The sequence below is a fragment of the Melanostigma gelatinosum genome, assembly GCF_949748355.1.
Source record: "Melanostigma gelatinosum genome assembly, chromosome: 13".
Lineage (NCBI taxonomy): Eukaryota > Metazoa > Chordata > Actinopteri > Perciformes > Zoarcidae > Melanostigma > Melanostigma gelatinosum.
In genome coordinates, this window is record NC_136646.1 from 20,080,025 (window position 1) to 20,090,320 (window position 10,296).

Genomic DNA, 10,296 nt, shown 5'->3' on the forward strand with positions numbered 1-10,296 from the left:
TATTATTTCATGCACACCATGGCTTACAACATTATGAATTCAACAGCTGGTACAATGTTTTTTAAACCACATTGTAACTCAATATGCTTGCAGTGTCTACTTGAGTTATGTTTGTTATGTCTCTAGGAGGAGAGGATTGCAGGGAGTAGTAGAGGTGATGGGAAGACTTACAGTATGTTTGTAAGTGCAGAGGAGTGAAGGCGTTTGCTCCTTAAGCATTGAGAGCTGGACTTTTGAGATCTTGCACTGCTGCTTTGGACCCAAAGGTAGAAGATGTCCAGACTTCTCTGCCTGGTGATACAGAACATACACTCAGATAAAACCCGACAGCGTAAGATACATTCATAATGACATCATTTTAGAAGGTAATAACTGGAAAGAACGGTGGTCTGTTATGTGTAATTATGTAACAAACACAAAGTGTGCCAGATGGTGGATGTGATGGAGGGAAAAAAGTTGCTTACTTCGTTAAGAAACTGACAGGGCGAGAGTGCAAGGCTTCATGTTGCATAACATCGAATACATTTCACTTCTTTTGGCTGATAGTATTTTACCCAAAGCCAACGCAGCCGATAACGACGGTGCTCTGACTCTATACTGACTTCTCCAGTTTGGTTTCCTGTGAATGCTTCTGTTGGATTTCCACAAAATAAAAAGGTTTGGTTCTGCTTGAAGTATTTGACTTTTTTTGACCTGTATTACACCATTCGTCCCTTTCCTTAAATTGCTGAGGCAAAGAACCCTCCAACAGCAACCAGTTACACAAACCTGGACAGTTACATCACCTTCAAATTCAATTTTCCTCAGGAATTCCAAGCCACACTAAGGCTGAAAAGAAATGACTTTCTCTTTGCACCTGTAAGCTTCACAGTCCATCAACTCTGATTACGAACAGAGTCAGATCACTGAACCAAGATCTCAAGTTCTTCCTCCTGACAACAGTTGAATGGGTGATTCCGTGTTGATATCCTCGCTGTTGAAAGAAGCCTGCAGCATGAACGTCTTTAGCTTTACAAACGCATGATAGTAATTAGGCGGTCAAGAAATCTATTTTAATCTGAGAGCCGATGTGTTTTCATTTTTATTTTCAATACTGACCGAATAAATAAGAGCCGAGTGGGCGACAGAGAATAATCATAAAACTGTCCCTCGTGAATAATCGATGGGATGAATTGCTTGGGGACAGATTATCATTTGAGAAACTGAGGTGCGATTATAGCAGCGATGAGGAGGAGAGGGTCTGTGGGAATGAGGTGTGTGCGTGCCTGCACGTGTGTGTGTGTGTGTGTGGGGGGGGGGGGGGGGGGGGGGGGGGGTGATTATGGCATATAAATTAGCCAGCCTTTCAGTTTGACCTGAAAAAATGAAATCATCATCAAATAAACATGTCTGGTCAGAAAAACTGAAAAAACAGAGAGCATTTTAGAATAGATCTGCAGTATTCATGTTCACACAAAGTGAATCTGCACATCAGTCTCAGTTGAGCCGAACAGAGAGAAAGAAAGGCAGCAGCAACAGAAAACTAAGCCTCTGCAGACGCTCTCTCTGGGACAATGTGATGTGGTTGGAGCTCTCCTTGCTGAATATGCGGGGACTCCGCAGACAACAAATTGCAGTAACTTTTGAGCTCCATCCACCTACAGTTGTTGTGGCAAAATGACGAGAAGAGACGACGAACTTAAGTTGCAACCAGCGGGAAGTGTTTTAATAAGCTCACGCCCAACATACGACGAGTTCAGCAAATCCCAACAAATCCAAAGTATTACTTTTCACAGATCACTTTTATCAGAATCAGAATCAGAACCGTTTATTGTATGTTGAACATAAAGGAATTTGACATGACGGGAGGTGCACCATTTAGCAACAATCAACAGTGCAAAGTAGAAAAATATTAAAATTTACAGAAAAATATAAAATGAAGTGAAATATAAAATTAAGTGAAATGTAAAATAAAGTGCACAAACGAACAGGTAACAGGACTATGAACAAGTGAGATGGTCTCTTTATTATGTCACGTTCTCATGACTTCGTCTGGGTCAACCTTTTGTGTTTTTATGAAACCCGGTGTATTCAACATAACAAGTGATATAAACTGTTTGCTTGTCAAGCAAAATGTGCTCAGTTCAATCCTAAATGATATGATGATTTTCTTCAACACAGTGTGTGTGTGTGTGTGTGTATTAGTGAGTTTTCCGTGTGCGCAAAATACAATAAAACACAGCTCTATTGGCACCCCGCCACGCGAGCAGTCCACTGCCTACAAATGCGAGCATTCCAGATGAATAATACACTGCGAGCGAGAAATAACAAATCGTCGAAGTGATGAAAGATTGAAAGATTGAACACGTGGGAGCCTGAAAGCAAAATGGGTTTCATCTCTTGAATGTGACGCCGCTCCCAGAGCCCCCCCCCCCCCCCCCCCCCCCCGGTCGTGATGCAGTGAGCCGGCTCTGCGCAGAACCAGGCTCGCTGTATAAAACCGGCTGCGCTTCCACAGAGCGAGTACAACAACATCGGGACACGCGCGCGTCAAGTCACTGCGGCTCATCAACCCGAAACAAAAGTCCGACCCGGCACAGACGCAGACATGCGGGCCACTAAGAGCGGGATCAGTTGGAGACTTTTTCTATGTTCCTGCCTGTTTCTGGAGAGTTCGTCTCAAGACTTTGGCGGACAGACGCAGTTCATATGCACGTCCGTGCCCAAGGATATGGACATTTGCGCAGCCACTTTGCAGAACAGCGTGCCAGGAGAGGACTTGAAGACCACCGTCATGCAGCTGCGGGAGACGGTTTTGCAGCAGAAAGAGGCGATCATGAACCAAAAAGAGACCATCAGGGAACTGACCTCAAAGTTGGCTCGATGCGAGAGCCAGAGCCGCGGCGAGCCCGTGGACGCGCGGCCCGGGGGCAGGAGGAAAGACGCTGGGGCAAAAAACACGATGGGGGATGTATCGAGGGGCCCCGCGGACACTTTGGCGCAACTATCACAGACTTTACAGTCGCTGAAGCAGAGGTTAGACAACCTGGAGGTAGGCTGCTGCTCCTGAGGACAGTTTCATCACTTTGGGGGACTCTGCGCAAAGCTCCAAATTACGACCCCGAACCCATTTTTCTAGACTAATATAATATTATAATAACACAAAAACAATAATAATAATAGGAAGAAGAAGAAAAAGGATTGTGATTTGTGTCATTTACCATCTTCTGAGCACACAAGAGAAAACAATCATTGCTAGATATAAATAAGTTGCTTGTCCAGATATATTAATAGAATTTTAAAAAGTTAATTTGTATATACCCACTCAAAATCGTTCTGTACATTAAGCTAAATGCTTATTTCCCCCCCAACAGCAATTCAGCAGAAGTAACAACTCGGTGCAGGCGAACAGCCTCAAAGACCTGCTCCAAAGTAAAATCGACGACCTGGAGAAGCAGGTGTTGTCCCGCGTGAACAGCATCGAGGAGGGGAAGCCCGGACTCCGGAATGAGACGGAGCAGCGAGGCAGAGTGGAGTCCACGCTCACGTCCCTACACCAGAGGATCACCGACCTGGAGAAAGGTACAGAGCTGACGAGAGCACAGGCACAACAAGTAGATGAGATCTGGGAGTGTTTGGTGGGGAAATGCAGAGATGAGTGGAATTATTAGAGATATCAGACCAGATGGCAAGCGATTGTACGTGAGGCCGAAAAATGCTATAAAAAAACTCTTCTCTGCACATCCAGTTTGATATTATAAGCTTTTATGACGTAATTTACTGTTTTACTCATCCGCACAAAGATGGAGCATGCCGGTACACTCTGCAGTTTCCTCTTCTAATTCATGCAGATTAAACCATTTCACACACACACACACACACACACACACACACACACACACACACACACACACACGGTGCGCTCTCGATACCGCAACAAAAAAGAAAAGAAAAAGTGTGGCAGTAAAATACTGAGGCGTTGCGGCAGCAGAAACCGAGATGACGCTTAACGTCAGCACCGTGGTGGGAGATTTATCACGCGAGATTAAAGCAAATCTGGAGACTGTGGATGTGTTGTGTAACATGTAATTCCTACATGTATGTAAATCCCCAGCACGTGTGCACTAGGACGGATATATCTTAGTTTGAAGAAAGAAAACCAATTAACACTTCCTTCTCCAAAGCGTCTGAAGTCAACCACGGTCCGTTGTTTCTCCACAGGTCAGAGAGACAACAGGCCTCTGGATAAATTCCAGCTCACGTTCCCACTGAGAACCAACTACATGTACGCAAAAGTGAAGAAGAGTCTGCCAGAGATGTACGCCCTCACCGTGTGCATGTGGCTGAAGTCCAACGCGTCCCCGGGAGTGGGCACACCGTTCTCCTACGCAGTCCCGGGTCAAGCCAACGAGCTGGTCCTCATAGAGTGGGGAAACAACCCGATGGAGATACTAATAAATGACAAGGCATGTCCGACCTCTTAAAGTGTGACTGTGTTTTGGCTCGCTGCAGCAAACGTTCACGTCGTGTCCGTCTCCTTCTAGGTCGCCAAGCTGCCTTTTCTCATCAATGACGGAAAGTGGCATCACATCTGCGTGACCTGGACCACTCGTGATGGTGTCTGGGAAGCTTTCCAAGATGGCGTCAAAAGAGGGAGTGGAGAGAATCTGGCTCCGTATCATCCCATCAAACCACAGGGCCTGCTGATCCTGGGCCAAGAGCAGGTAAACGCAACGCACATCAGACGCTTTCCATGAAGGCACCGCGTGTTTAGAGCCACACGCGCTACGTGTGGAGAACATCTGTACTGCTTTGTAGGACTGAAGGCATGTCTTAGTATGTATTTAGTGTCTGCCATGGGGTGAAAGATTGTGGAAAAGTCATTTTTCCATTTCATTGTAACATAAACAAATGTAAATCACATGTGTTAAGGAGATTAGATCTTTAACTGGAACTCATCAAGAATCCCAGTGGATTGAAGATGCCTCATTCAATTTAGTCGGTCAAGACAATTTGGGTCTTTCCACAAAGCAGCCAGAGGGAGGAAAATCATGTCTTCCTTGATTGAATCCATTGGTCTTTTCCACAGGACACACTCGGAGGAGGATTTGACGCAACACAAGCTTTCGTTGGAGACCTGGCCAATTTTCACATCTGGGATCGGAAACTATCCGTCGGAGAGATATACAATCTGGCGACGTGCAGCAGCAAAGCGCAAGTGGGCAACGTTTTTGCGTGGATGGAGACGAGCCTCGACATTTACGGCGGTGCCTCGAAGTGGACGTTTGAAGCCTGTCGCCAGCTCAACTGAACTGCAGGGAAAGAGGAGATCAGCGCATTCCGCCAAAGCCACTCTGTTGTCACAGCCGTGGTAAAGTCATTTGAAAAGTCAGGATTATTTCAATGAATAGCATCTGGATTTGTTATAGATATATGAAAACATCATTCTGGACACTTGATAGATTTTTACCAAATACTCATGTGGGACAGGTCACTGCAAACGGGACACCTTGGCGCCCAGTGGCGCTTGAACGCACCATCAGGCCTACTTGTGGTTTGGAAGAAGCAGCCGCTGATGCTCCAGAGAGCAGAGGACGCTCTCGGGGGATCGAAACGTCGGGCCGGCATCAAAAGTACAGTAGGAGGTTATGTAGTTTTTAGCCAACAGATGTCACGCAATTCAGCAAAACAACTGACTTCTTCAAACGTCTTTTCTGTCTCGACTGCCAGGGTTTCTCACTGTGAAAGGGACAAGGTGGACTTCTTTAAAGAGAGGTGCTCTTCAGGAGGTCATAAAATAGACGACTTTGCTTCTCTCTCTCACTATTCTTTCTCTTCCACCACCTGCTTGACGTGATTTTGTGTAAAGAATGACATATATATTGCCAACATTCGAGCCCGAGTGCCTTGGGCTGTTGAAAAAAAAAAAAAAATCTCAGCACATTCATTACGATTTGCAGCGTTAGTGTTTATTTTCTTGTAAAAAATGATTTTGAAAAGGTGTTTCTTGTAACACTCTGAATGGGGTTGGATCAGATTGTTTATTGAAAAATGCAATTCATTGATGATAATGACGCATTTTGCAGATGTTTGTACTTCAGTGGGAATGTTCTCTGTACAGTAACAGCATGTGTTAACGTCTGTAAATGCTGCGTCAGCATCTATGATCTTTGCTTTTACGATATGAATTTGAGATTTTATACTGTATTGTTATGTGCTTAAAGCATGGCAACACGGACAGATGAAAAAAGTTCTAGTTTTTGTAATAAATTGTGATACTTGAATCATATACAGGTGCCAACATGTTTATTTGCGAAATGTGCACACTCCTTTTGAAACACAAACTTAAAGAAATAAGGTCCCAATTCACTACAATTAGAAGGTCTAAGTTTCACCTCCAGAATCCTTAACCTGAGCATTTAGCAGCTAACGAGGCAGATCTTTTCTACCAGGAGGTGGTGGAGACCAAACACAGAGCTACAAGCAGAGTGACTATTGATCTGACAGAAGGCCAAAGAGTTATTACAGGTTTTACAAAAACTTCAACACAATACATACAGCAACAGCATCTTCACATAAACCAGCATACGATTGCGAAATACTTGACTGCGAATATTTTTCATCAGAACTCAGTCATACCGGCAGCGATGTGAATTTCGGACGGTTGCAGAACCTTTTCAGTCAAAAGGTTGTAATAGTTTTGCGCAGGCAGAGGAACAGCTGTGCGATCTCATTGATCCACAGCTGCGTCTGGCAGTCTGTCTGCGGTAAACTGTTGTCCAGCCGAAGCTACTGTAAGATATCTGATTTACTTTTGTTTGAGCAAAATGCACTGAATGAAGCAGAGTTCCCACTGGTAAACAGTTCTGCAGTGTATATGTCTCGGGCTTTTATTGTGAAAGGAAAAGAATGGAAGAATTGCGCCGGGTTATGGCTAGAAAGGGTCCGTCTTGCTTCGCCTCGTTGCTTCAACAGAGAACCTGGTGCCCGGACGACATTATCGCTTTAGTCCACAGGGGCCGCCAAAATCAACATAAAAATGAAAATTCCTTGCTGTAACTTTAAAGATAATAAAATCAATAACCTTACAATTGAATTTAATTCATTACTTCATGATAACCTGAATCAGGTAAACGTGCCACACAGAACTGCAAACGCAACTTTTCCACAAGTGTAGAAATACAAGATTGCTCAACGACTGCACAGCTGCCTGCAGAACACCTGAAGACAATCGTTGGTGTTTTACACAAGACAGATCCTTTCTGGACATAACCTGCGCTGCCTTTGTCAAGGGTGAAAAGATGAATTCAGTTTTCGGTCTTGGTTTTGACTAATGAGCCTCCATGTTGTTCCGCAGAAAAAAAACAAAAAAATCATCATCTAATTCTCACAAAATGTGTAAATTAAATTAGTTTCTCATCACAACTTTTCACAAAATTCAGTACGACATGGTTGAGACCTATATACGAGTCTAGATTTAACATTTGGGGAAAACAGCACGAGATAAGAAGACATGTTAGGTGGTTTATTATGGTCCTCACCATTTATTTCTTACACAACAGGCTATATTATTACGGTGAAATCCTACTTAATCCCATTTAAATTATGGCAAATAGAAAAACCTCATAGCGTAGTGTAAACAAGTACGAATACTCTGTGCAATGACATTTTAACAGAAGAACAGCTGCAACTTTCCATCCTGATTCCATGAAGTATGGAAGAAGGATGAATTAGATGGAGTTGCCTCAACTTTACAAAACAGCCAACTTTCTTCAGTGACAATCGATCTGGGGTTTGACAACTAAAAGTGACACACAAACACAGCTATCCACACACACGGACATGTAGAGACAGACACACGCAGTATGATCTCTTGTTGAGTGGCCACTGGAGGCCTAGGAAAGAAATCGACTACGACTCCCTCATCCACCACCTTATTGACCTACAGACCACAATCGTCCAAATCAGCTCTTTTTTCCTCTTGACCTAAATCTTGTCAGGTATATTTTTGACTCAGCCAGATAATAACCAGCCCGTTGACCTATCCTAGGCTTTCCTCGGCCCTAATTGGTTTGTGCATTCATGCACTTCGATTCAAATTGTTTTGGAGAAAAGGTCAATTATGAGGTGATACATGTCCACTACATCTGCCTTCTCTTATTTCACTCTTTATCTGAACAGCACATGACATAAATCCATCACGTCTGACTGATCTTTGTTCATATATTTTGTTTCCACGCTCACTCATTTGTCTTCTACAGTATCAAATAAATACCCTTCTTGTACATTTTTAAGCTTTTACGGGTCATAAAAAGGCAGTTGCTAACAAGTGGCTGAGATTAAACGTACTAAACATCATCACGCCGAACACTAACCTGCCTTTAGCCAACAATTTGCATCTTAAAATAAAATAGTCAATGACATTGGCTGATGAGATCTCATAAATTGCCTCAAGTGATGTCACTTGAGTCAGTGACAGTTGGGGCTAAGGACTTGAAGTTTGAGAACGGAAAGGTGTAGTTAGAAATTCATCTTCACTCGAGACTAGCAGATCTAGGCTACATTAGCTGCTACTAGCATAGCACACCTGAATCTACCAGCCGATCTGTCGGCAGTCGAGTTGCATTGTGGGTAATGTAGGGACCAGATTTTGACAAGGAAGAAGAATGCGTGGAATAAAAACTGTCCATCGTGGGTCCGAACATGTTATAGGAGGGCAGAGCAAAGTACTATTTTAATGTGAAAATCTTACCGTGCTTTATAAGGCAAACATAGAGGGCTCATCAACTGGCCGATGAAAAATTCATGAGAAGACGACTGGAAAACAAACAAACACTCTAGGTGGGCGTGAGAGACATTTAACTGTCCCACTGATGCTGAATAAGAGCTGTTTTTTGCTGAAAAATGATGAAACTGGTGAGATCGGCATTTCTTGATAACTGTTGTTCAGGGAAATGCATGTTTAACAGCAAAAAGATTATCGTATGATTTGCGTAAATCATCAGTATACTTTTATTGGATGATGTGGTGCTCACTGCAAAAACGCTGACGCGTGTTTTTATTTTGCTGAATTTTTAGTCTTTAATTGTTTTGAGCGGAGAGTGAGGGGAACGAGATTTATACAATTCTGGCTTGGATTCAAAGCAACATCTTGTCTCTCACAAAGCACCGGGATGTCTTTTATTTTACCACTTTGCATCGACAACGTGTCCTTTTCTACCCAATCCCGATCCATCATGAGTCAAATCTTTCAATGCTCTACTTAAATCTTAAAGCTTTGGCCCACATGACTGCTAATGAACTCTTGAAACAATTGTCGATGGCATAATACAGCAGAGCAGTTGTGTGTTTAGAATGGGCTTTAAATGCTGCCAATGGAGGGACACACAAAAAGACTTTGGCTTGCATGGTGAACCAGAATATACATGAGACACACACACACATCCATACTTGTCCTTAATCTCAGAGCTACTTCTGCAGCTGTCAGGGTGGAGCTCAACCCTCCATGCCACTGAATGAATAATTGATTTCCTCCTGACATGGGAAATTCCCCGTCCAGTGTATCACCCAACGAGCCTCAGCCCAAATAGATGCCAAAAATGTCCCTGCAAACACAAAATCACAGCACTGTGTTTTGAGGAGTTTGCCAGATATCTAATTACTTCTCAGGGGGAGAGATCATTTTGGATTGTTTTAAGTGGAAACACTGAAGTCGCTCAATTTAGTTTGTACATTACACACAGTAATAACGCTACAGTGTACATTCGGGATACATAGACAACTTGAAGTGGTTGTCTTTTGTGACAATTATACTGCAATGCATGAGCAGTCATAAAATCAACATCCTGACAGTGTTGTTCAAACAGATCTCAGCAAACTTACCAACGTTTGCAAAGATCTGGCCTCAATTTTATGTTAAAACATAAAGCATTAATGAAGAGCGTGTCCACTGTTCCCAGACCAGCATGGATCCACCTTTGTCTGCCTGACGCCAACGCCCCAACAGTGCAACAGCACATTGTTATTTGTCAGAAGTAACACTATGGGAGGGCAAACCTGTGCAGTCAGTACATCTCCTGAGAGCCCAGTTTCTCTTGTTTACGGGATGGCAGAGCAGATTAATGGTGTAGTCCAACACATCCTGGCGTCCTGCCTTCCTTCCCTTGGCTCAACGCCTCTCTCTGCAGCTCTTTACGTGTTGCCTCTGCACAATGAAGCGTAGGTTTGCTTTTTTCCCTCTCCAATGGTCGGACTGAATTTAGGATTAACCCTAACCCTGGAAGAGAATAATCTCCTCTACCCATAATCATCTTTCAG

The 10,296-nt window shown here is 43.5% G+C and overlaps 1 protein-coding gene across 1 annotated transcript; it reads left to right on the forward strand.

Moving 5' to 3' along the window:
• Positions 1-2,542: 2,542 nt before the first annotated feature.
• nptx1l (neuronal pentraxin 1 like) lies at positions 2,543-6,402 on the forward strand. The gene is made up of 5 exons (XM_079282687.1): positions 2,543-3,031; positions 3,354-3,561; positions 4,201-4,445; positions 4,524-4,703; positions 5,069-6,402. The coding sequence occupies exons 1-5, from the start codon at positions 2,588-2,590 to the stop codon at positions 5,288-5,290; spliced, it is 1,299 nt and encodes a 432-aa protein (XP_079138813.1). The 5' UTR covers positions 2,543-2,587; the 3' UTR covers positions 5,291-6,402.
• The last annotated feature ends 3,894 nt before the right edge of the window (positions 6,403-10,296 follow it).

Excerpts from the sequence above, each read along its gene's own strand:
- nptx1l (XM_079282687.1), top strand. The coding sequence starts at position 2,588 with ATGCGGGCCACTAAGAGCGGGATCAGTTGGAGACTTTTTCTATGTTCC. Across the intron at positions 3,562-4,200 it reads GATCACCGACCTGGAGAAAG|GTCAGAGAGACAACAGGCCT; the intron begins GTACAGAGCTGA and ends GTTTCTCCACAG. Across the intron at positions 4,704-5,068 it reads TGATCCTGGGCCAAGAGCAG|GACACACTCGGAGGAGGATT; the intron begins GTAAACGCAACG and ends TCTTTTCCACAG.